This window comes from Talpa occidentalis, unplaced genomic scaffold (genome assembly GCF_014898055.3).
Source record: "Talpa occidentalis isolate TD23 unplaced genomic scaffold, MPIMG_talOcc4v2.1 talOcc4.3, whole genome shotgun sequence".
Taxonomy (NCBI): Eukaryota; Metazoa; Chordata; class Mammalia; order Eulipotyphla; family Talpidae; genus Talpa; species Talpa occidentalis.
Window position 1 is genome coordinate 146,434,266 of NW_023603184.1, and position 26,504 is coordinate 146,460,769.

At 56.7% G+C, this 26,504-nt stretch overlaps 1 protein-coding gene across 1 annotated transcript in view; it reads right to left on the reverse strand.

Moving 5' to 3' along the window:
- Positions 1-7,091: 7,091 nt before the first annotated feature.
- GPR55 (G protein-coupled receptor 55) overlaps positions 7,092-26,504 on the reverse strand; it is a 37,779-nt gene continuing 18,366 nt past the window's right edge. The window contains exon 2 of the mRNA XM_037524198.2: positions 7,092-9,187. Within this exon, the coding sequence (XP_037380095.1) occupies positions 8,190-9,179 (990 nt within the window). The 5' untranslated portion in view covers positions 9,180-9,187 and the 3' untranslated portion in view covers positions 7,092-8,189. The remainder of the gene's footprint in view (positions 9,188-26,504) is intronic.

Genomic DNA, 26,504 nt, shown 5'->3' on the forward strand with positions numbered 1-26,504 from the left:
CCGAGGTGACAGATGCTCCCTTCTGTCAGGGAACAGCTCCTCCTACTTTCACCCCAAGGACTTTCCTAAATACTTCCCTTTCTGAAGGGCAATTCTGGGAAATAACACTTTCTCAAGCTCACTGCTAACTAAATTGGGTACCTTCTGAGTCAGTCCAGGCTGCTGCAACATAACACCAGATTGGGCCTAAACACAATTTATTCCTCACAGTTGTGAAAGCTGGAAGTTCAAAATCAGGATGCCGGTGTGGCTGGTTCCCAGCGAGGACCTCTTCCTGTGCTCCCACGGCCATTTTCTCATTGTGCCTTCACAGGGCAGAAGGCCCAAGGGGGCCCCCTGGAGCCCCCTTTATAAGTGCACTAATCCCACCCACAAGGGCTCCACCCTCATGACCCAGTCACCTCCCAAGGCCCCACCTCCCAGGACAGCACAGGGGATGTTTCAACATGTGAACTGCGGGGGAGACAGTGCGGGGGCCGGCAGGGCGCACGCGCGTGTGTAAGATCGGGACAGGCTCCAAATACCCCAACTGACGGGGGAGGGAGGTCTGAAGGGTGGCGGGACCCCGGGCCCTGGAGTCAGGTCACACACATCACTGGTGCCGCGGCTTTCTCAGCTGGGCCTCTGTGCATCCAGCTCCCCAGGGCCCCCCCAGCCCACCCCCATCTTCTTCCCACAGGTCCCCGTCCCAGGCCTTGGGGGTCTCTGTAATGGCAGAGGCAGCTGCCGCACTTGGCCTCAGGGTGGAGCTCCGCTCTTGGAGTCTCCCTGGCCCTGAGGCTAAGAGCCTGGTCTCTGAAGACCGCACACCCGACACCAAGCTCTCCTGCTGCCTCTGCTCCGGGGACTCTGTCCAGCGGCCATTCTGCATCCTCTCCCAGAACAAGGTGGCTCGCTGCGCCCTGGGGCTTCCCACCCTGCCTCAGGCTCAGCCACCCAGGCTCCTAGGGCTGGCTACGCACGCCCCCAGACGCTGCTCCCGCGGCTGCGCCGGCCCCCGGAGCAGACCCGGCCTTAAGGAGCCAGCCGGGCATGGCGCCCACTCAGCCTCGGCGGGTCCCGTGGGGCTCAGCCCAGGCCCCACCAGCGAGGCCTCGAGGCGCAGCTGCCCGGCTCAGGGGCCGCCTCCCCACGCTCGCGCCCTCCAGGTCCACCAGTCTGGGCCGCGTGGGGTCTACTGGCCGGGCTCTATCCAATCAGGGTGACTCGCTGCGGGATGTGGGGGGGGGAGGCCTGCACCCCCGCTCAGCTTTACCCCTGCGCCGTCCCGCCCCTCCCGAGGCCAGTCGTGATAAAGGTCTCTGCGCTGAGCGCCTTCGGGGTCGGCGTCTCAGGAAACCCAGCTGCCCGGCCCTGTGTGGTTCACGGCGGGAGGAGACTTGCTAGGCCTTGGGAGAGCGGAGTGGGGAAGGGGGTGGCGGGCGGGCCCGAGGGCACCCCCAGAACCCCGTGTCCTGACCACACACACCACAGCCCTCGGGACGCCTCTTGGGCCACAGGTTCACGCGGTGGGCTGGGGGGGGCTGGGGGGGGACGCCTGGGGGGCTGGGGGAGGCGCGGGGGGCACCGGGACCCGCCACCACCGTGGCTCCCCGCTTGTCCCGTCACGCGTGGCCACCAGGCCCGCCCCGAGCCGCTGCGAAGTGATTCTTTCTTCAGTTGATAAACCACCGGCCTGGGAGAGGGCCGGGGGCGCGGGGGCCGCTCTCAGGTGCCCCGAGCCTGCTGCTCCGGCCCCTCACCCCACACCCCGCGGGGTCAGCAGAACCCACGATGCTGGAGAGGGGCGCACCCGCTCCCAGGTGCGGGGAAGAAGGGGAAAGCGTCAGGCTTCTCCGCCCTCCCACTGCGCATGCGCACTCGCCCACAGGGCGTGGCGTGGCATGCGTGGTGTGGCGTGCGTGGCGTGGCGTGCGTGGCGTGGCGTGCGTGGCGTGCGTGGCGTGGCCGGAGGAGCGGGCGGAGCGCGGCCGGGAAGGGCGGGGAGCACGGAGGCCCCGGCGCTGCTGAGCAGGTAGTGGGCCTCCCGGCGGGGTGGGCCGCCCCCAGGGGCGCCAGTCGGAGCAGGCCTGGCTCTGCCTGTCCGCCGCCGGCCCGTGGCCGGCACCCCGTGTTGCGTTCGTGCGGGTGGCGTTGCCCGCGCTGGTGCCGGGGCGGGCGCGGCGCACGCGCGTGCTGACGTGGACACCCGCGCCTCGGAGGGGAGGAAGAGGGGGCCGCACCCTGGGGCCAGGGGGCTCCGTTGGCGTCCCGGCCTGCGGCCCGTCCCCGCATGCAGCACTGCAGGCCCGGAAACCCCCCGAAGGCGCCAGAGCTCTCTTCCTGCGCCAAGTCAGCAGAGGGCCCGCCGGGCCTGGCGGGCCGACACCGGACACAGGGGCCAGGCCCATCAGCACGGGGCTGGCACGGTTCCCGGGAAGAGTCCGGACAAAACTGCTGCCCACGAACAGGCGGGGTTGCTGAAGGAGAAAGAGCCCTTACCACGGAGGTCTCGGGAATGAGCTTCGTGCCCAGGCCTGACTCGGAGCCCTCGGGGAAGACACCTCTGAATGGACGCCCTGACCAGTGTGAGCTGAGACCGACAGGCCTCCGCAGATGTGCAGCCGTGGCGGGCCACTGCCCCCAGGACTGATGTGGGGTCCCGGGAGAGGAAGGGGGGAGCCCCCGACGGTGGAGCTGGAACACCCTGCAGTAAAGCCCAAAGGCTTTCAACTGAAGCAAGGACAGTAGCTCACAGCTGCTTTTACCCCAGATGACAGAGTAATCCTGCTGGGCCCTGAAAACCCAGACGCTAAAGCCCTAACCCCCAGTGTGGCTGTAATGGAAAATAGGGCCGCTGGGGGGTAGTTAAGGTAAAAGCAGGTCATGGAGGCAGGGCCCTGATCCTACAGGGTCAGTGCCCTAATCAGAGGAGACCCCAGAGGGCTTGTTCTCTCTCCCCTGTGTGAGAACACAGGAAGAAGACCACCGTCTGCAAGCCACAAGGAGACCCCATCAAACACCTAAGCATTTGGGCCTCAGATTTCCCAGCCTCCAGAACTGTAAAAACTACACTTTGTTGCTTGAGTGAGCCTCCGCCTCTGGGGTAGCTGTTACAGGAGTCCTGCAGGCTCACACAGCCCTGCTGTGTGGGGAGGATTCTGCAGCCAGGGAAGTGCCAGAGAGGAAATCTCCCCTCCATTCCTGCAGTTTTCTCCCCAACTTTATCTACGGGACTTAATTGTCCCAGGCTCTGGAGTCACATTTCCTTTAATAGCCCAACAACGAGCCAGCCATCGTCAGTCGCCCCATCTTCCATTAATGCAAGCAGTCCATTTCCTTGATGGCTTGGCTCCCCAGGTGTTTCTGGGACTCCGGCCCCCATACATGGCTGCAAGTCACCCACATGCCTCCTGGTTTTGCATTTCACCCCACTCTACTCTGCTCCGCACACTCAGGCCACTCAGTGAGCCGAGCCTGGGCTGCCCCCTAAGTCTGCACTGAATTTAGGAAACCTGGAAGAAAGCACACCCAAGAGGGGTGGGACCTGGAACCAGAGAGGGCTGCGCTCAGAGCTGAGTGCCCAGCAACATCCAGGAGGGGGGGGTCTCCCCAGTTGGTACCAGTGCGTTGGCGCCTTCCTCCTCCACCCCCCACCAGTCCCTTCAGGGAAACCCCACCTTCTGCTCGCAGAGCAATGCTTTGGCCTGAGCCTCACACCACGGCCACTGGGTCATTGTCAGCGGTACTGTTCCCCAAATCAGGGACAGTTTTTTCTTCAGTGCACCATCCGTGAGGCCTGGATGCTGGGATTATCTGCTTTGGCCCAGCCCTGCTCCGTTTCCTGCACTCGTCTCCCAAACTCTGCGTGGCCTCAGCTGGCAAGCTCTGGGAGCCGTGGCCAGTGCAGGGCTCACCTATGTGTGTGTGTGGCGGGGGTGGGGAGGTGTGTCCTGCAGGGTGACTGCCCCCAACCGTCCTGAGCCCCCTGGCAGCGACCTCAGACCAACATGCCCTTTGTGCCCTTTGCGTGACTGCAGCGCCCAGGACTCTGCAACTTCCCTCGCAGGCGCCTGGAGGTCAAGGAACACGTCTCCCCAAGAACAAAGACTGTCAAGGCCTCAAGGTGAACTTGGGGCCCCTCCACCAGGCAGAGCTGACATGAGGCTTTGAAGTCAGACTTCTGATCCTGCCTCAGGAGACTTAAAAGCCTAAAGGGCACGTGAGTCACCTCGATCAAGGCCCTGTGGCCCCGCCTATAGTGCTTTGTGGGAGCACGCACTTGCCCGAAGTGGGGGAGGGGATTCTCGGGCCTGAGCTGCGGTGCAGTAGCGGCTGTTGATTCTGCCACGTCCAGCTCTGGGAGTCCCCCTGTTGGGTGCCCACTCGCTAGAGCAGCCAGCTCTGGCATTGAGGAGCGAGGTTTTTGGGATGGCAGCTTCAGGGTGCTCCCTCCCCTGCCCCATCCTTCTCTGAAGTGGGGTTCACACAGTGGCCTTCTCTTGTCCCTGCAAGTCTGCAGACCAGGCCCACCCACTGGGCTCCATGGGGGAGGATGGTCTGGTGTGGGTGTCTACATCCTACTGGTCCCTCCGGGTTGCCTCTGTCCTGCGCAGGGCACCAGGCAGTCCTCACCCCCACGGGCTGCTCTGCTCAGTTTCCCTCCTCGCTGCCCTGTGTACAGAATCCGTTTTAACCTCTGTTAGTCTCTACAGCTGCCCACTGGGTCTCAGCCATTTCCAGCATCTTCGCAATTACGGTTTATTTGTGGCAACTTGTTGCAAAGCTGTTATCTTATTATTCCAAACGTCATTAATAACCTGTGCAGCTGCAGAGCATTAATATAATGACACTCAGGTTTTTAGGGCCCCCAGGGAGGGACTCAAGAGGAATTAACTTGATAATGAACTTTGGGGACTAGCATTTCTCCAAGTCAAATCCTCCCTGGGGGTGACATGGGAGGGGGGGGAGGGGGAGGCTGGGCATGTGGCCCAGAAGTGAGATGGCTCCTGGGTTAGCAGAGGACTGTCGGGTTAGTTTCTCAGGCCGCCACAGCAAAATCCCATGGTGGGTGGCTTTAGCAACAGGACTTGTGGCGGACCTGGAGGCTGGAGTCCAAGATCAAGGTGCCAGCAGGGCTGGTGTCTGCTGAGGCTCTCCGCAGGCCACAGAAGGCTGCCTTCCCCGCCCCACCCTGTCCTGTCCTCGCAGAGAGGAGGCGCGTGCTCTGGCCTCCCGCCCTGTAAGAGGCTCTCATCCCATGGCGAGGACGCCACCTTTGGACCTTCTTCTCGTGCCCTTCTTAAGGCCCCTCCTCGGAGTGCCACCCCATTTGGAGTTACGGCTTCTGCCTAAGACTTTAGGGGTGGACACAGTTCAGTGCACAGCATCTGTCAAGGACTGAGGACATCCAGTCAACGCTGGACACCAGGCTGTGGCTGACTGTGGGGAGCCAGGAGTGAGGGGCTGTGGGGGCCAGCACCTGGCAGTTCATGGCCTCTGAGAGCTCTGGCCAGCTCCGCGGGGCTCGTGTGCGGGAAGACTCAGATCTAAGTGCGAGAGTCACTCTCTGATCTCGGGGGCATCGAGCAGGGCCGGCAGCGGAGGGTGCTGGGCACTGGCTCTGTGTCTTCGGTCAGGAGGGCAGCAGGACTCTCAGGCTGGCCCCCCGGCCTTGCAGAGGGGTCAGGGCCTTTGCAAGTAGCTCGAGCTGGGTGGAAGCTGTACTGCCTGAGGGGCAGGGCGGGGCCCTGCCCAGTGCTGCAAGGACCCGTGGGGCATGTGGGTCTGAGCAGCCCAGTTCTACCACAGAGAACTTTCGTACCCAAGTAAGTGGGGTGCTGTGACTCAGATCACAGGGCCCATGTGGAGAGAAGAGGACCCTCGGCCCCCCTCAGATATTGGGATCCATCAGGGGGTCTCTCAGGCTCACCTGCCTGTCCACATCAACCTGAGACTGCCGTATCCCTCTGCACGCCCCCCCCTTGGAGTTACGCAGCTCCTGGGTCATCTGGCTGGGGCGGGGCTGCGGTGCCCACCAGACAGGAGGCCGCGTTCATGGGCCTCACCTGGAAGACGAGTGGTCTGGCCCTCGGCGCCTTGGTGGTTACAGGTTCAGCACCAAGAGCCCTCAGCACACCGGTGGTTCCCACCCCAGGCAAACAGAAATTGGAGGGGAGTGGTCCCGAGCGCCACCCCACGGGCTCCGACCCGGTCAGCCACGCGTCCTGCTGCACCCACCCTCAGGCTTTACAGGAATGGCCGACGGTCACCTCTGCCCAGTGGCCACGGACTGTGTAGCCGTGAGCAGGAGTGTCCAGGGCTTGGGCAGCAGGGCCAGGGGTGTCCCCTCACTGACTCCTGGAAGCCCAGTCTAAGGTCCCAGGGCCCTGTGCTGGCCCCTCTGTGCCCCTTTCTACCCCTTCGTTACCACTTTTTCTTCCTCCCTCCAGACACCCCATATAAAGGGGGTTTGCAAACATTCAATCCTCGATGGCAGCCCTGGGGCAGAAGGAGGCCCCTCCGAGGACCAGCTGGCCACCTAGGGGGGTAGGCGAAGTGGATCCTGCCCTTTGATGGCCCTCAATCAAATTGGGGCTCTCAGAGGCAGGAAGCAGCTCTGCCCTCCATCCTTCCTGCCTGCCCCCCCAGGACTCCCCCCTCACAGAGCCCCACAGCCATTGCCCAACCTTCCCGCCTCCTCTGTCAGGGCCTTCTCCTAATCCCCTTCTTCCCCACACTTGCCGCCCCTTCCGTTCACCACAGCAGGCCGGCCTCCGCCCCCACCGCCGGCAGGTGAGTGCTCCCGGCTCACATCCAGTCTGCCATGTCTCGTCCCGTGCACTCGTCTTCACGACCACCCCGCAACCTGGCCTGACAGTCCCTTCACTTCACGGTGCAGCTGTGTCGCCCACAGGCACGCGGCCCTCCCCGCTACGCCTCTGCGTCGTCGCAGACGCCGCCCGCCAGGACGCAAGAGCTTCGTTTCCAGCCCAGGACTCGAGCCCCGTGCCGGGGAGCTGGCTCCTCCACTCCTGGCTCCTGGCGGCCACCGCGGAGGGACAGCTGCCCGGACAGTGCCGCCACCGCCCGCCGCCTGGCCGGGACTCCAGGCGGCGAGAAAGTCGCCCCTGCCTTGTGCTCTGGCTGGCCCCGGTCAAGCCTGGTTGGTTCTCGTCGTCCTCAGGAAACAGTCCCGGTCACAGCGCCGGCGTGGTCAGGAGAGCAGCTGCTCTCGTCCGGGGTCGTCCCCTCCCGCGGGCCAGCGCCCCGTCTCCATGCGGCAGGCGCCGTGGGGGGGGGGGCTCTCCACCCCAGCCCTTGGCGGGCACCTTTCCCAGGCCCGTCCTGTGTCCCTGTGGCTCTCGGGGGTCATTGGCACCTTTCCGCTCTGTCCCCACTGCTTCCACAAAGCGCCCCCAGTCCTGCAGCCTTCTCGCGGGCGTGGGAAGGTTTGGCTGGGCACCTGGCCCTTTCTAAAGCCTACAGGAAACTTGGGGTTCTCTGTGTGCCCCAGGCAACCTACTTGCTGTCATCTCTGAGGTCATTGACCGCCAGAGCTCCAGGAAGGACTGGAAAAGGCAAGCCTGCTCCACCCTGGCACCCCCAAACTCAAAAGGGGTTTGAGTCACTATAGTCTACTGCCCTGTCTTTGCCAGAAACCCTCCCCCGTCCCAGCCCTCCTGATTCTTTCCTAGCCCCTCTCTTGTCCCTTCCGGAATCTTCTAGTCTCACGGACAGGCAGGCGCAAGGGAAACGGTCTTGTCGAGGTGCTCTCATCCTCTTGTAGTCTACACCTCATGCTTTGTGGGGCTGGCAAGCAAGCGTTGCCCTGCTTTGTAGGTTCCTCGGAGGTCCCCACACAGCGGGTGGTTTGTGTTGAGCTGTCTGGGTGCTGGGGAGAGGTCTTTGGGGCACAGTGAGTGAGACGGCACTCGAGGCGCAGCAAGAGGGAAGGACCCTAGGGATGCGCCACATGTCATCGCCATGTCAGAAGCCTTGGGAGGGGGCGGGAGAGGGCCGGAGGGTGGGGAGGGCGGAGCCCAGAGGACTGTGGTGATGGTGCATGGGGCACTGGGGCAGGAAACTACGGGGACTGCACCTGGGAGGGGGGGAAGCAAATATTGTCTAAAAATGAATAATGATACAAAAAATAAATTAATAAAAAATAAAAAAAAAAAAGAAAGCCTTGGCATGGGATGCGGTCTCCATTAGTGGGGCGAGGGGCGGAGCTTCCTGCTCCCGAGGCCTCTTCCCTTAGGCCCTGGTGGTCCTGGAGTCCTGGTGCTCAGCAAGACTCTGGAAGGCCAGCGGAGCTTGATGCCCATGCGGACTTCTTTGATGACATAGTAGTAGCAGAAGATGTCCAGGCAGCAGTTGGTGTTGGAGAGACACAGGAACAACTGCAAGAAGCAGCTGATGGCCCACTTGGCTCCGCAATGCTCGATGACGCCATTCCTCACCAGGAACTGCAGCAAGAAGCCCAGGTGGACGGGAAGGAAGGACACCACAAAGACAGCCAGATTGGCCGCGATGGTCCGGATGCAGGCCTTGTGCTGGGCCCAGTGCTCGTCCTGACAGCGGAGCAGGACCTGAATGGTCCTGAAGGAGCAGAACCCCACGATGCTCATGGGCAGAAGGAAGCCGAACACCTCGAGGGGGATGATGACCCCGGTGCTCCAGGTGCTCTTGCTCATGTTGCGGAAACATGTGGCCTCTAGGTCCTTTTCCTCATGGAACTTGTAGACGGGGGTGCTCCCTGCCAACACGGAGACCCAGAGGATGCAGCAGATCCCTGTGATCATCCTGGGGGTCCGGAGGTTCCTGGCCCACATCGGGAACTGGAGGGCCAGGAATCTGTCCACGCTGATGAAGCAGATGGTGAAGATGCTCCCGTACATGCTGATGAAGTAGAGGCACTCCACCAGCGTGCAGTACGCTTTGGGCGAGGAGTGGCCCGGCTTTGACAGGTACGCCCTGACTGGGAGTGACAGCACCAGCACAAGGTCGAAGACAGCCAGGTTGATCATGTAGATGGAGGTGGCGGCATAATCCTCCTGTCCCTTCCTCAGGTAGGAGCTGAACTTATAGATGGCCAGCGGGTTGAGGACGAGGCCCAGGAGGAAGGTGGGGATGTAGACCGCCAGCTGCAGGATCCATACCTTCTCGTCCATGGCATCGAGGGTGCAGTTTTGGCTCATGCTCCCTCCTACAACGGCAAGAGCAGATGACATGAGGCTCCGCTCACTCCCTGGACGTGATGGATCCTAGTGACTTGAGAATAATAGATCCCCTTGTCACACAGTAACGCGCGCTCACCGGGTGAGGACAGAAAACACAGAAAAGGAAAATCACCTCTAGTTCTCTTGCCCAGAGAGAGACACTGACTTTTTTGTGTATGTCATTCCAGACTCATGTTCTCTCCTGTACATACACACAGCACACACAGATGTACACGCACACCTAAGGCACGTATATACATGTAAACATGCACGTGCCTGCACACATATGCAGACACACCTGTCCACCTGGGCCTTTTCCTTCTGGAAAAATAGGACCTTACTGAGCATGAGTATCCATCCCTATTTTTTTCAGTTGGAACCCCTCCTGAAGGGGGAACAACACAAACCTGACCCACACTGGTTTAGGCACAGAGAGAACGTCATGTATCTGAAACCGAGAGAGCGAGGGCAGGGCTGACTTGAGCGGCAGCTTGACCAGATACTGAGGTTCTATTTCCAAAACCTAGATCCCCCTACACATCATCCCTGGGCTCACACCCACCTGCAGCCCCGCGGGCTCTACAGAGATGCCCTCCCCCCTTGACTGTAGAGCGGGTCACAAACCTGGGTCACTGCCCCCTGACGAAGCAGCGGTTGGCAGCTTAGCTGAGTTGGGGTGGGCGCCGGGCTTGCTGGAAGGCAGGGGAAGCGCTAACATTCTCGCTTGGGGTTCCAGGCAGGCTCGGAGCTCCTTCTGGGAGGATACAAGGCCTGAAGTTTGTGCCCCTCAGCGAGCCCTACTAAGCGTGGAGGAAAGGACCTTTTCGGAAGAAAAGAAGCAAGAGGGTGCCGTCTCCAGGGCCAGAAGAGCACTTCAGACAGGAAGGAAATTCGAACTGGCCTCGGGGACAAGAGGACCACGCTGCAGCGTCACAAGGAGGTAGGTCACATGTCGGCTTCTCACGTCCAAGGCCACGGTCTGAGGGAAGCAGGCGCTGGCAGGTCTTACCTGAGAGCCTGGGGAGTTTGGGGGTGTGGTGTGTGTGACTGTGGAGTTCTGCGTCAGGGCAGTGGCTGTCTTACTTGGGCTACTCTAAAAGCACACGTAGAGGGGGTTGGGCTGGGTGGATGGTTGAGGGGGCATATAAACAGCCAACATTGTTTCTTGCAGTTTCAGAGGCAGAAAGTCCAAGATCAGGGTGCTCACAGGGTCAGGTTTTGGTGAGGGACTCCCTCTGGGGTGCAGACTGCCAGCTTCTCACTGTGACCTCAGAAGGATCCAGAGAGCTCTGGGATCTCCTTTTTATTTTATTTTTTTAAGATTTATTTATGCATACAAGAACTGGGATACAGGCCAGAGGTGCAAGTGGTGAGAGGATCTGCCAGAGATAGAGTGGGGAACAGAACAGGCAGACTGACTGAAATACACTGCTGAGGGGAGCAGCAGGCAAGACAGGAGAGGTCTGGCTCCATGTGGGTCGGCTCCCTGGCCAGCCAGGGATCAAACTTGTGCAGCAGAGGCTGTGGATAGCGTCATAGGTTGTGTCTTGATCCCTTGTGCCACCAGAGAGGCCCTGGGGTCTCCTTTTTAAGGGCACTTATCGCATTCATGAGGGCGCCCCACCCAGTGGCCTAATCCCCTCCCCACCACAACACCTCCACACATCACCACGCTGGGGAGTAGCTCCAACATATGAATGGGGTTTCCAAACCTTCAGTCCTTAATAGCAGACCCAGGGCAGGTCCAAACCAGGAAATGTTCACCCCTGTACCCCGGAACCACTGCCGCTGGACAGAGAATTCAGATTTGGCCCACTTCCACTCTCCCCACTCACCGCCCCCCCCCACACACACTGAGTGCGAGGCCTCCAGCACATCGGTCTCTGCAAGCGGGAGGCCCTTCAAGCTTCTGCTCTTCTCAGCCACCTCCCAGCAGGCTGCTGGGTGAGCTGGGTCAGCCCTAGGCTGCCACCCCTGTCCTCCAGCATCAGGGGCTAGAGCCCCAGACTCAGCAGGGAGAGAGGTGACAAGGTCCTACATGGCCACCAGCAGCTGTTAGTGGAGCTCTGCTGCTTCACTAGTCTTTCTTCAATTGAAGCGCTACTCCAAGCACTGTAAGATATGCAAATAGGACAAAAGAGCAAAAGAAAGCAGCCTGGACTGAATCCCAGGGCCTCAGTTGTCCTTCCCAGGACAACCCTGGTAATAGTGCACACTTTCTTGAGACATTCTCCCAAGTACGCACGCATGTACACACACACACACCTGCATACATACGTGTGCATGACTTTCCTTTAAAACTGGAAACTGGGCCTCCCCGGTGGCGCAGCGGTTGAGCGCTGGGTTGCGAAGCTGCCCACAGCCTCTGCGGCGCCGGTTCGATCCCCGGCTGCTCCCCGGCCACCGGAGGAGGGTCCCACATGGCGCGCAGACCTCTCCTGCCGCCCGCTGCTCCCCTCAGCAGTGTCCTTCGGTCCTTCTGCCTGCTCTGCTCTCTGCTCTGGCTCTGGTGAATTCTCTCACCCTCCCGCGCTTCTGACTGTACCCAGTGCATGTATAAACAAAAACAAAGAAAGAAAGAAAGAAAACATGCCTCTATAAAAAAAAAATAAAATAAAATAAAACTGGAAACTAGGGCCTCCCCGGTGGCGCAGCGGTAGAGCGCTGGGTTGCCAAGCTGCCCCCAGCCTCTGCAGCGCCGGTTCGATCCCCGGCTGCTCCCCGGCCACCGGAGGAGGGTCCCACATGGCGCGCAGACCTCTCCTGTCTCGCCCGCTGCTCCCCTCAGCAGTGTCCTTCGGTCCTTCTGCCTGCTCTGCTCCCCGCTCTGGCTCTGGTGAATTCTCTCACCCTCCCGCGCTTCTGACTGTACCCAGTGCTTGTATAAACAAAACAAACAAACAAACAAAAAAATAAATAAATAACATGCCTCTATTTAAAAAAAAAAAAAACACATTTTACTTATAAAAAAATAAAAAATAAATAAAACTGGAAATTATTGTACCCACGGCTCTGTCCCTCGCTTTTTTTTACTTTATAATATTTCTTGGAAATTGTTCCACATCATCATTGTTTTTTCTAAGGGCGCCACTGCATCCCATGTGGTGGCTGTGCGATCACTCGATTAGTCAGTATGGAGTGTGTGTGGGTGGGTGTGTGTGTGGGTGGGTGGGTGGGTGTGGGTGCGCGCGCACACATGTACAGCTTGCATTGAGTACTATGTGGTAGACATTTAACATATATAACTCGGTTGGTGGTTTTCCAAACACTCTATACTTTCCCGTGTATTAACTTTTCTTATGGGTTTATGCCATGAGAGATCATGGAAAATGCATGTCGTCATATGTAAAGCTCTAGACTTCGGATGCCCAAACACCCACAGGCCACTCTCAAAACAAGAAGGTGCAATAACTTGGAGCCAACACAACAGATTTCAAAAATGATGAGAAAAGCAGGCAAAAACCTAACCCCAGTCGAACTTAAAAGTGTACCACACAAAAGAGGAAGACTAAGTCAGCTAGACATCCCCTCCAACGTCAGAGATGGCAGAAAACCAACAACCACCAAAAAAAAAGCAGGTACTAGTTTGGGTTTAAAGAGATTCAACAAGGCTGCAGAGAGGAGCTTTGTAACACCGTACGGCGATCACACGCTGGCCAGCCCAGAATCAAATCCTCCCCATGGGCGGTGATTCAGACACTAGGAGTGAAAACCCAGAAAGAACAAGAGTGACCAGGAAAAAAATCAAAGATGTTCAAAGAACCCAAACCTAAACCTGAAACAGCTGAGTTGAATGAACCAGTGGAAAACAAGGGGGTGAAGGGAGCCTGCAGGTCGGGGGCTGGGGCTGCCCACCCAGACTCTGCAGGTCTGAGTGTGCACAAGACATGCCATTCAGCTGTCGATGTTCACCAGTGGGAACGTCCTAGAAGTCCATTCAGAATTGCGGACAGACTGCAAATAGGGACTTTTCCAATGGTAATCTTTGAAGCCAGAGAAAACGCTTCATGATCTGGCAACAAGAAATTAAGTTTGGGGCCTCCCTGGTGGTGCAAGGGGTTAAGACTCAGCACTATGAAGCTATGGCAGCCACTGCAGCATGAGTTCCATCCCCGGCCAGGGAGCTACCCACATGGCTCAGCAGACCTCTCCTGTCTCCCCACTGCTCCCCTCAGCAGTGGATTTCAGAAGATCTGCCTGTTCTGTTCCCCACTCTGTCTCTGGTGAATCCTCTCACCCCCTCCATCTCTGGCCTGCACCCCAGCTTTTGTCTGTGTAAATAAATCTTTTTTTAAAAAAAGAAGTTAAAAAATTCCCCACTAATGGTGGCATGAGCAGAGAATCTGAAAAATCAGTCTACTTGAATTCCCTCTGCAAGTACAAGGGGATCATTGTTTAAAATCTTTATTAAAAAAAGATCAGGTGCTTTACCGGAATAAGATGAAAAAGACTCCAGGCCGCAGCAGAGATGAAAGTCATTTTTCTCAAAGATGAACTGCAGTAAAAACCAGTCCCCGTGGAGTGGGGGCACTGACATCTCCGCACTTGATCATTTACCTGGCCCACTGACAGCTCCCATTCCAGCCCAGCAGCCACCTCACACCGCTCAGTGGGTCGGGGATAGAAGCTTTGAGGCAGGCACTAACCCACCTTAGCTCTGCTCTGCTTAACAACAGGGATATGTCTGAGAGGTGGGAAGTTAGATGATTTCGTCATCGTGCGAACGTCACAGGGTGTATTTACACACCCCAACATGTGACCACCCACCAGACACCTCCAGGCTCTACATAGGGACCCCCTTTGTATCTGTGCCTGTCATTAATCCAAAACATTGTTATGTGTACCTGGGGGATTTATTAGGATACTGCTCAAAGCAGATAAAGGGCATGTGGAGCAGGAGCAGACAGAGAAGCTTCGGATCACGATGGAGTGTGGCACCAGGGAAGGAGAGAGGGAAAGAAGTCGCCAGGCGGAAAGAGCTGAGGATGGCAGTGCAGCTTTGACAGGCCTTTGGAGAGCCCCTGAGCACGGGTCACCCCATGAAGGAGTCCTACGTCTCACCAGAAGGGCCCAGAGTCAACACGAGCTGGAAGCAGCCCAAGGAGAACCTGGCCTCCGAGTTAACATCGTTGAAGAGCTGAAGGGTCTGGGCTGGCAGGCAGGCAGCTGGGGGTCACCTGATCACCACTAATGAGGCCACCCCAATGCTGCCACTTGCATTGGATCCCAGCTGCCATTCTTAACTAGTCTATCTAGTGTGTTCTCTTTCTTCCACCAAGATGTGGGGGGTCCCTTTTTTTCCCCATAGGATTTGAATGCGCCTTGGGCCCAGCCTCACACAAGGTAGGAAAGAGAACTGAATGAAGTAAAGGGCAAGAGTCAAACAAATGGGTCCATGAATAGATCCAGATGATGCTTCTTCATCACCAGCATCTGGGCACCTGAGAAGTGGGAAGAAGCGAACCACAGAGATGAGAACTGGAGGAGGAGGCACTCTCCGGACGTTTACAGAAGGAGAGCCGCTCCCAGGTGTCCCGCTCTTCCCTGTCAGTGTCTTTCAAGCATCTGTGAATAAACCACACGATCCTTGGTCCTAGTTGAGCCACCTCTGATCATGAGCCCCAGATCTGAGGGAGAACATCTGGGTGTCAGAATTTCATGCCTAATAGGATGCTGTTCAGGAGTAAGGAGCAGAGAAGCCCCCGCAAGTATGTGTTACTTCTAGGAAAAAAATGCTTCCAAGAGGTGAACATTTAGAGTTCCAAGAGATGACAAGAATGAAGAATGAAGACGTCAAGGTAGAAAAGCTTGAAGCCAAGCATTAAAAGCAGGAAACTATGGGAAGAGATGTTACAATAAATATAGTTAACCATTTTAAATTAAAAGGAAAAAATTGTAAAAGAAATCATCTATGTCCTATAAAAAAAGACAAGACGTGATGTCTTAAATATATTAACAGAAGGGGCCTCCCTGGTGGTGCAAGGGGTTAAGCACTGCACTATGAAGCAATCTGCAGCCTCTTCAGCATGAGTTCGATCCCCAGCTGGCCAGGGAGAAACCCACATGGCGGGGCAGACCTCTCTTGACTTGCCCGCTGCTTCCCTCAGCAGCGTACTTAGGTCAATCTGCCTGTTCTGCTCCCCACTCTGTCTCTGGTGAATCCTCTCACCCCCCACATCTCTGGCATGTACCCCCACTCTTGTATGCATAAATAAATAAATAAATAAATATTAAAAGTATATATATACACACACAGAAGGAAGAATGTCCTTGGGTAGTACGGTGTGTGGACAGTGGAGGGTAATGACCAGGTAAAGCAAATGCTTCATAAAAGGGAATTAAAAGTTACCACTTGGGTTTTTTTGCATGTTGATAATTATAGAAATTACAAGAATTTTTTTCTAGCCTTGAAGTAACCACTGACAATTAAAAATAGATGCCTGTCTTCAAAAGGAGATAAAGGGAAACAAGCAGATTGCATAGCAAATCAGTAAATGGAATGGAAAAAGAAAGTTAGTATAGAAACGACAACAGAAAATACAAAACTCAAACTTTCCTTTATTAACTTACTTTTTCAATTCAATGGCAATAAAATTCAAGTCTGTTGCTTATAAAGGGCACACTTGATGACAAGTTCAAAGTCAAAGTCTGATGATGATACAGCAGAGAAAGACAAGCACACAGAAGCCAGAGTGGCAATACTTACAAGTAGCATCGTGGACTCTAAGAGTGAAACCAACATCAGGACTAAGAAGGTTCATTTTATATTCATGAAAGAGAAATTTGAAAGCAAGCGTAGTAATCTCATGCACCAGCGACACTGTATGAAAGTCCATGAGGTACCGGTATGTGACAATTGAAAGAACCATTGGCCAAAACACCTTGCAGCAACCACTTAATGTGCCGTAAACCAGACAGACCAAGGAGATAATATAAATTAGGATACAGAATCACACAGATAATAAAGTGGATACAGCTTAATGAATAGCTCCTGGATTTGGTTTAAACAAATAGACAATCCTTGCCCCTCTCCCCAAGGTATCTAAGGAACAGTTGCCAGAATGAGTTATTTAGCTAGCAAAAGCAAAAACTTCATTAAAGGGCCTCCCTGGTGGCGCAAGGGGGTAAGCCCTGCACTCTGAAGCAATCCGCAGCCTCTGCAGCACAAGTTCAATCCCCGGCCCTCCAGAGAGAAACCCACATGGCGAAGCAGACCTCTCCTGTCTCGCCCACTGCTCCCCTCAGCAATGTTTTTCAGTGGATCAGCCTGTTCTGCTCCCCACTCTGTCTCTGGTGAGTCCTCTCACCCCCTGCATCTCTTGGCCTGTGCCCCAGCTCTTGTATGCATAAATAAATAAATCTAAAAAAAAAAAGCAGAAATTATGTTGTTTGAATTCTCTGACCATAATACACAGAAACCTAGAAAATATGAAATAAAATTCACTACTTAAAAGTAAAGTCAGAACTACAAAGTAAAATGTTGAGGATGTAACCAAGAGTGACAAGAACTTTCTGGACAAGTTGTTAAAAAAAATTCATAGGGGCCTCCCCGGTGGCGCAGCGGTTGAGCGCTGGGTTGCGAAGCTGCCCGCAGCCTCTGCAGTGCCGGTTCGATCCCCGGCTGCTCCCCGGCCACCGGAGGAGGGTCCCACATGGCGCGCAGACCTCTCCTGCCGCCCGCTGCTCCCCTCAGCAGTGTACTTCGGTCCTTCTGCCTGTTCTGTTCCCCGCTCTGGCTCTGGTGAATTCTCTCACCCTCCCATGCTTCTGACTGTACCCAGTGCATGTATAAATAAATAAAAATAAGTCTTAAAAAAAAAAAAAGAACCAACTTAGATCCTCAAATGAAAATTTAGTAAATGGGGCCTTCCTGCTGGTGCAAGGGGTTAAGACACAACCTATGAAGCTATCACCAGCCACTGCAGCACGAGTTCCGTCCCCAGCCAGGCAGCTGACCCACAAGATGCAACAGACCTCTCCTATCTCCCCGCTGCTCCCCTCAGCAGTGTGTTTCAGTAGATCAGCCTGTTCTGCTTCCCACTCTGTCTCTAGTGAATCCTCTCACACATACCCCCCCATCTCTGGCCTACACCCCAGTTCTTATATGCCTAAATAAATAAATCTTTAAAAAAATAAAATTTGATAAATGATAAAATCAGTAGAAGGAGAAACTCTGTCAACTTAGAGTATTGAAAAAACCCAAGAAAAAAGAGGTTTGACTGCAGAAACAGAAAATTTGTTTATACTAAAAAATTTGAGCATCAAATAACTTACTGGAGGAAAGAAAATGCAACAAATAGATACATGATGTTCCTTCTCTGTGGAGAATATATAGAAACGCATACTATCAAGACTCAAATAGAAAAACTGGCAGAGGATTTGACAACTTCTATTACAAGTCATAGAAATCTTGTGAAATACGTTCACTTTAAATGTCAACAAGAGCTGGATTTCACTATGGTAAATCTACTCAATGGAAAATTTTTCTATGCTATGTTTATGCTGACTGTGAAGTATAAAACCCACAAACTACAGAATTATATGTTCAGAATGATTTCAACTATGGTTTTAAAACCCCACGCATCAGGAAAAAGAAAACCTCAAAAAAAATTTCCACGTGCCAAATATTGATTAGTCTGTTAGATGGTGTGTAATTTTACGATCTTTTATATTTCTCTGTTTTTGTGCGTGCATTTTTCTTTTTTTTTTTAAGATTGATTTATTTATGCACACAAGAGCTGGCGTACAGGCCAGAGACGCAGGCGGGTAAAAGGATTCACTAGAGACAGAGCGGGGAACAGAACAGGCAGACTGACTGAAATACACTGCGGAGGGGAGCAGCGGGCCAGATAGGAGAGGTCTGCTTCGCCATGTGGGTAGCTCCCTGGCCACCAGGGATTGAACTTGCGCCACCAGGGAGGCCCTGTGTGTGCATTTTTCTAATTGATGGTATTATGAAAACAATTTACAAATTTTGAAAAATTTATTAAATGCTGGGGGTCAAGGAGAAAAGAATAGATGTGACTTTTCCTTAAAAGAAGAAAAGTCTGGTTAGCTGTTGGAGGCACAGGGGGGAACTGGGTAGGGGGTGAAAGGGGAAGGGTGAGGGTTACATAAAATGAAAAGAAATGCATGGTGAGCCAATGCTCAGCTAATGAGGCATAAATCTTGCCAGATCAAAGATGAATATTTCAACATGAAGCTTCTTAAGGGCTTGGGAAACAAAGCACCAAGTGACAGCATTGGAAGTGACAGCTGAGCAAGCAGGTGTCGCCTGAGAGACGGGAGAATGGCAGCAAGATCTGATCAGAGAGCAAAAGAAAACTTGCATCCATCCCTGGTCAGTCATCACATCATAAAAATTGTGATAACACAAAAAGCAACGTAAGAGAGACTCAAGATGCTAGATTAACAATGATGAGTGGGTGGATTGTATTTAAATATAGTAACTATTTAAATTTAATTATGTATTTAAATCTCCTAAAGTTTGGAGAGCTGTTGCTAGAAACAAATGTAGAAGCTGAAATTAAGATATTTTCTAAATTAGGTGTTTAGGTTAAATTATTTTAAAGGTACAGAAGAAAGAGAAAAGTCAAGACACAAACTGAAAGTGGAAAACTCCAGGGTCTCATAGACAGTGGAGAGCGTCTGTGGGACCCATGGAGACTCACAGGCATGTAACAGTGTAATATTAATACTCTTCTAAAGGGGGTGGGGGGCACCATTTTAACAAATTAATCATCTTTGCCAGTAAGAAACAAGGGAAAAACAAAAAAGCACAGATAGAATAAACGGATAGGGTAGACCATGGCTTATTAGGCGCACAGAATCCCAGGAAAAAGGGATTAGGACAAGTGATTATTTTTTTTTAGTAAAAAGAATTGAGAGAGAAACACAGAGGTGTTTCACAAAGGTGAAAGTTACAATAAATCATTAAAATACTCAATGTATGTTCCACTCGGCATAGCAAAGAAATACATAATAGGAACTTGCCAGAAATACAAAAAGAGGTAGAAATGGAAATACGGTTGTAGCTAGGGACCTTAATCCTCCCTTCTTAGACTGTCGTCCATCAAGAAGACAGAGAAATGGAGAGCCGGAGAGCCCGGTTAGTGGTGCGGAGCCCGTGGGTGGGACTCCAGGTCCGACGGAGGGAACACTCCCTGGGAGAGGCTGAGCGTCTTGCGGTGCATTTGTCCCTTCCCTGCTCCTGGCCGGTTCTCCACGGCAGTGACGTTCTCCCCTTCTCGTCTCAGACCACGGAGAAAACACCACCCTTCGCGCTCTGCACTGCGCCCACCACCCCGGCTCCAGGCTGTCTGCGGGAGCTGCACCGGTGCCTGGGAAGTCACAGTACAGGAACTTTTTAAAATTTTTTTTTATGTTTTACATCATTGTGCAACAGGACCTTTTACAGATAAGCAATTGTCCTCTACTTAGAAGGAACTAGAGTGACTGACGACCCGTGAAGGGACACGCACATTACATCCTCCAGGAGCAAGACAAGCTCCGCGGGCTGAGTCCAGGGGACACACAAGGAGCCGCCCCGGCCCGCAGACAGCAGCCTTGCGGCGGAGAGTCTGGGGACAGAGAGAGCGCCCCTTCCGTCCTAGTGAGCCCTGGCGTGCACCCCACCCCAGGCGTGCAAGCAAAGGCAGGGGGTCCTTCCATCCAGAAGGCTGTAAAGGGAATTCACATGCACGGGGGGCTTTTTTTGGTTTGTTTTCAGTTCTGAAATGGCATCTTCTTTCACTATATTAATATTTTCTCATGAAAAGGAGAGAAAATACCTGTGTGTGGGGAGGGCTGGACTCGGTGCCCAAGGCCTCAGCTGGTGCTGGGTCTCAGCAGCTTCCTCCTCCTAACTGCCCGGGGCGCCCTGGGAACTGGCAGCCTCCCGGGGCCGCTTTCTTACTGCCAGGGTGGCGGTGCTCTGGGCTGACCCCCTAGGCTGCCTGTTCCCCGGGGAACCCCTGGGCCTTCGGGGAACCCAGTCCCACTTGGGGCGGCTCCTAGCCTGTGTCTGCACAGCTGGGGCATCTGAACCCAGCTACCTGACTCCCATGAACCCAGCCCTCCTGCCCTCGGTGTTTCCAGAAAACACAAGGGAGACCACAACCCGCGGGGGCGCAGGGGTCAGAGTCTCAGCACTGGAAGCTGTCGCAGCCACAGTGAGATCCCCTGCCGGGGAGCTGACCCGCAGGGCCCAGCAGACCCCTCCTGCCTCCCCGCTGCTCCCCTCAGCCGTGGAGTCAGTCCCTCTGCCTGTTCTGCTCCCCGCTCTGGCTCTGGTGAGTCCTCTCACCCCCCACCCCCAAGTCTGGCCTGCGCCCTGGCTCTTGTATAAATCAATCAATCAATCAATCAATCTTTAAAAATAAATAAATTCCCCAGCCCTCCTCTGAGTGGGGCTTTGGGGGAACCGAAGCAAGAAGGAGAAAGACATAGGGGCGCAAAGCACCCCACAGCCTCCCCTGACTCTGCAGCACTTCGCGGCGCTGAGCCGGGAGCTTGGGGGGCGGGAGGCGGCGGCTCTGCGGGGCCGGCGCCTCCCGGGAGGGGTGACCGGTCCGACGGGAGGCTCCGGGGCTGCGGGTGCGCAGGGTGCAGGGCTGAGCCCCGGGCTCCGCTCCCGCCCCGCGCCCGCAGCAGCCCGAGCCGCCCGGCCGCCCGCCCCGTCCTCGCGCCTCGGCTCCCGGCTCCCCAGCGCCCTCTCGCCCCCTGCCTCTCGCCCCTCCTGGAGGAAACACCGGACGCCTCGTCCCTTCCCTCGAGCACCCGCGTCCCGGCCCCCCACCGGTCCCTTCCCTCGAACACCCGCGTCCCGGCCCCCCACCGGTCTCCCCGCAGGTGGGAGCCGAGAGCCGTCGAGGAGGGCGAGTCCCGCCGGGACCGCGCGGCCGCCCTGGGCCCGCCCCGGGGTGGGGGCGGCTGCAGCGCCGGGGGCGCCTCCCCGCGCCCGGGGCTGGAGGAGGCGAGGCCGGACCCGGGACCGCGGGGCCCCTCCCTGCCCGGCTGCCCCAAACGCGTGCAGCAGCGCCGCCGGCCCCCGCCCGCGCCCCGGAGACGGCCGGAGTCCTCCGGGCTCCCTCTCCAGGCCGCCCCGTCCCCCACCCGCCCGGAGACGGCGGGCGCCGCGCGGAGCTGCCCGGGGCCCGGCCGCACGTCCGTCCCTGCGGCGCCGGAGCCTGTGGGGGGGCGCTGCACCCCCACCTCAGAGGCGCTGCACGCAGCGGGGGGGACATGTCCGAGCCCCGGACTCGGGGTGGCGAACCGGGCCGAGCGCGTGCGAGCTGCTGCTTTCGGGGCTCTCCCAGATAAATTTCAGGGTGCAGCAGCTGGGACGAGGGGGTGGCGACACGCAAGCCGGGCGCCCCCAAGGAAGGTCCTGCGCCCCTGAGCGGTGCCCCCGCTGAGACGTGCCACCGCCTGAGTCAAAGCGGGAGGAAGTTGAGGGTTCTGGGAAGTGTCGGTCATGGGGGCGCAGCCCCCGCCTGCAGCTGTCGCGGAGGGGAGGCCCCGGCCCCCTGGAAAGGCCCTGGGGGCAGGGCAGGTGTGGACGGAGCCCGGCCAGCGGGCCTCGGGGTCACCGCCGTCCCGTCGGGGCAGCACGCGAGCCTGCCGGGCCGCGCCGTCCCGCCCGGGCTGTTACCTGCAGCGGGTCGGTGCGAGGCGCGAGGTCGGCTCTGCGGGGCACCGGCTGCTGCTAATCAGCTGTTCTGGGGAGACTCGGTTCCCACTCTGGGCCCAGCTTCCTCTTCGCTGAAATGAGGGCGTGGGTCGGAGGTGCTGAGCGCGGGCGCGCCTCTGCACCAGCCTTGCCTGGGGAGGGCTCCTCCTCCGGGGCTGGGGCTGCGAGGGGCTTGCAGTGTCGCCCTGACAGGAGTTTCCAGGAAGAGGGGCGACACTTCCTGGCGCTCTCGGAGGGTCCGCGCGCTCACACAATGTCAAGAACCACCCCAAGACGGGGCGAGGAAAGCCCTGGAACAGAAGGAAACATCTCACCCGCCAGACGTGCTCAGCTGAGCGGCCCAGGCCGTCCACAGAAAGGTGGTGCCCGACACCTTCATACTGAGGAGGGAGGGCCCGGGTGAGTCTCCCCGGCCAGCCCAGGTGCGGGGTGGGTGTCTCAGGCCCTGCTCTGGCTTCCCTGTGGGCTCCACACAGCTCCCTGGGCCTGGCTTCTCTGCACCGGGCTCTCAGTGGTTTGCATGAGGCTTGGGCCTCCTGGCACCTCAGGGCCCTGTGCACAGAGACCTCTCCGGTGGTTTCTCACCCTTGGGCCCTGGGTGGCTTTCAGCTGGGAAGCTTCACAGTTTCTAGCCATTCGGAAAAGCCTGGGCAGACATGCGGCCTGGCACATCGAGCTTCATGCCAGGGGGACCCCGAGATCCATCCCAGGGTGGGCCTGGGCTCATTTTACATGCCCCCCACGCTGTGGCTTCCAGGTATCTGTGGGAACAGGAACTCCCCGAGGGGGTCTGGGTGAGTCATGCCAGCATGTGGCTGTCTCGATAAAACTAATGCCCCATGTGTGGCAGCTGGCTCTCCCCAGTCCCTCCCAGAGGTGAGCTCCTCCTCTTTGGGTGAAGACTTGGAGGGAACCAGGACAGGCCACAGCTCTCACAGTGTGACTGATCACACCTTTGCTGTGCTTGAGCCAGGAGTGGGACAAAGTTCACACCCTGCCCCCCAAGGCAGAGCCTGGCAGGAGCACAGGGCCCTGGCAGTCCCTCCCCAGGGGCCACTGGCGGGCCAAGCCAAGGAGAGGGGTCCCTCCGGGTTTGGGCATCCTGAGTGCAGCCACCCGTGGGGAAAGCTGGGAGGAGACAGGTCCTGGGGCCTGCGGAGAAAGCTGTCACCCCCTGACCCCTCTTCAAAGGGAGGCCCCACCTCTCCATTCTGGTTCTTTATTTGTTGATGAATTTTTCTATGATTTCTTGCAGTTGCTTTTTTTTTTTTTTTTTTTAAGCTTTATTTATTTATTTATACAAGCACTGGGTACAGTCAGAAGTGCCGGAGGGTGAGAGGATTCACCAGAGCCAGAGCGGGGAGCAGAACAGGCAGATCTACTGAAATCCACTGCTGAGGGGAGCAGCGGGGAGACAGGAGAGGGCTGCTGCACCCTGTGGGTCAGCTCCCTTGCTGGGAATAGAACTTGTGCTGCTGTGGCTGCGGATAGCTTCGTAGTGCGGTGCTTAACCCCTTGTGCCACCAGGGAGGCCCCCACACCAGGCTTTTACAGGACGCAGAGAGGCCCCTCACTGCCTGGGCATCCAAAGAATCCCTTCCTCTAACTGTGGGTAGGGAAGAGGCTGGGATTTATGTGACTGACTGGGCCAGCACCCTGGGGCCCATCTGATGTCTTAAGAACACTCAGCAAGTGTCCCCAGGCTGTGGCTTGTGGATGTGAGGGTCATCTGGCTGCACATTGGTCACCCCATGATCGATCGCCAGGGTGGACTGGGCTGATCTGGCTGGCAAGGCGGAGCCCCTCCCTCTCTCAGCACTCCAAGTGCATCCCTCCCGAAGCTGTGTGCGGGGTGGAAGCTGTGTGCGGGGTGGGTGAGAGGAAAGCCTTCAGACGTTGTTCAGTCAGGAGCTGTGCTGTCCCGCTGGAACCTCCAGTGAAGCCCTCAGGGTCTGGTTATGGCTTGTGCTGTCTGGGTGTCTTCGGGATCTAACCCCAGGGGTGAGTAGGGGTTCTGGGCCGAACCCTGGGGCGTCCCCTCCCCCTCCTGCTTTTCACCTCTTGACCTTGGCAGGTGCCAGAGGCCACAGCTGCTGGGTGAAGCGTGTATATTTCCCGGGGCACGGAGGGAGGGATGTGGTGACCTTTGCTTCCTGTCGTGTAAAGTGCGCTGCGGCCTTCGCCCTCGCGTCCATCAGGAGTTCATGGTCTTTGATACTTAGTTATTAAATCTGTCCTTATTTTCTGTGTTTTCTCCCCATTTCATCCCTTCCCTCGCCTCCCTCACTCCTAGATATTTTTTATCTTTGCTGCATGGAAATTGTTACTCTTGATGCAACATGTCCTCGTCCCCAAGAGCGTGGTGAGCCTCTCACAGCCAGCGCCCCCGCAGTTCCATGGCGTTCGCTTCCTCCTGGGAATCTTGAATTAATTCTGATTTTTTTTTCACTCGTGGGTTGGAAGATGAAAATGCTGCTCCAATACCAAAGGTCTGCAGGTCCTGGCAGAGGGCCCCAGCCCCCCTCCCCGCTAAGTGTGGGGGCTCCTCCCTGCTCTCAGGCAAACCCTTTGTTCAAAGAGCCTCTCTCCCCAGCGTGGAGTCCCCACCTCTGCTCTTACTGTCATCAGATATCTTCCAGGTCACCCCCACTCCTGGCTCAGTCTTCTCCCCCACACACCCCAAGCCCCCACCGCTCAAGGGGACTTGGCTAAGGGCTGCAAAAGTACCTCCACCAGGTATGCGGCCTGCTCAGGGCCAGTCGGCTCACCGCCCCCCACCCATGTCACCCTACCCATGCCACCTTGGCCTAGAGTGTAACAGGGGCGTCCCCAGGAAAGGGGGAGTTTCCTGGTTCCCTGCCCCGCCCAAAAGGAGGGCGGAGCTGAGCAGGGAGAGAAGAAGCTGCAGAGGAGACTGAGGAAGGAAGGAGCAGGATGGAGCCAGAAGGAGCCCTGGAGGAGGTGTTGGGGGGAAAGGATGTCCTGAGCTAATCCCATGCAGGCTTTGTGGACGCCACCCACTCTCCAGACCGAAGCCATGAGGACACTGGGAAAGACAAATCCCGTCACCACCAAAAGGAGGTGGCTGGGACCTGAGGGTGGAGTTAAGCAGCCAGGGTTGGTATAAACCAGACACGTGGGCTTTGGGGGGCGCCCTTTTGGCTCCCCGCCAGCTCGTGGCTCTCCGCCAGCTCTCAGAGTGCCATTAGGGTTCCAGGTCGGCAGATCGGGTAGGACGCATGAAAGACTTTATTTCCCTATTTTCTCCCTGAGCTGTACATTTCCTCATTTCCCCTCCCCTTGTAAATAAACCTTTTATGAACCTTCTGTGTGTGTCTGCAGTGGAGTATTCATAAGTCCCTTGTAAGCGCGCGGGTGAGGACCCACGGCCAGGCCACCCGTTTTATATCGGGGCTGCCCTGTAACAGAGGCACATGGAGCCGAGAGACACGTGAAGAAGCTGCGCTTGCCTTCTGGTTGTGGACGGGGTGACACAGATGTGGGTGAGCCCCGTGGGGAGGTGACCATGGCAGTTTTGGTCTTGATGTTGTTTGCTTGTTTCCCCTCAGACTTGTCTGGTTGTTTCTGACCCTTTTCTGGGGGTCCCCACTGGAAGGTGCTTTAGACTCGGGGCAGGCTTTGGGGTCTTTCTCTGGGCCAACCCCATTTGGGTGGACTTTTACCCACGAGGGGACGGGTCACTTTGGGTGCCTGATTTAGAAACTGTCTTTGCTTTCCTGTGTTGTTTCCTAGTTGTATTCAAGTTCCTTCCCAGTAAAGTCTCATGTGGTTTGTGTTGATGCGGCGGATGGCAGAACCCATGTAGAGCAGGCAGGTTTGCGGGGTCTGGGCTGCGCCTCTCCCTGCCCTGTAACAGGAGGAGCGTCTGCAAAGGAGAGAACCCAGGCCCAGAAGTGCTGGGGAGCAGAGCACGTAACTGTGGCGCCAGTCCCTGCCAGGCCCGGGAGGCAGGGCCACCCCACTGAGGCTTAACAACTTTCCCAAGGTGACCCCGTTATTAAGAGCAGCAACACACAGCAGCCCGCCTGCACCTCCAGTCCCGGCTGCAACTGCTCCTCTACTGGGCTTTATTCCCCAAAAACTCCACCTCCCCTCGTCTTTCGGCCCCCAGGGTGCCACCTCTCTCCTCTCACCTCCTGCCCTTGGGCCCCCTGATCCCCACAGGCATGAGGTGGAGACCCTCAGCTCCTAAAAGCCCACTCTGCCTGGCACCTCCCCCCACATCAGGGGGGTGGTACACAACCCTCCACCCCAGTTTCTTCACTGCTCAGTTCACCCCAGCCTGGGTCGGCCTCCCCAAGTGTTCACCCCCCAGACCACTGAGTCCCTGAAAAAGACCACCCCAATCTGCAAGGGAACTGCTGAAAGGGTGGTCTTGGAATACCAGCACCCCTCCTGGGGGAGCTCAGCCCCACCCTAGCCTCCCTCTCTCCTGACCCCCCTCCCTGCTCCCCCTCCTCCACAGCAGCCTTGCCTCCAGCTTCCCAGAGAAAACCTGGTTCGTGGGGCCTGAGCCTTGGCCTCCTTGTCCTCAAACCAGAGCAGTCAGAACCGCCCCCTCCCCACACACACACAGTGTCTCTGAGACCTCC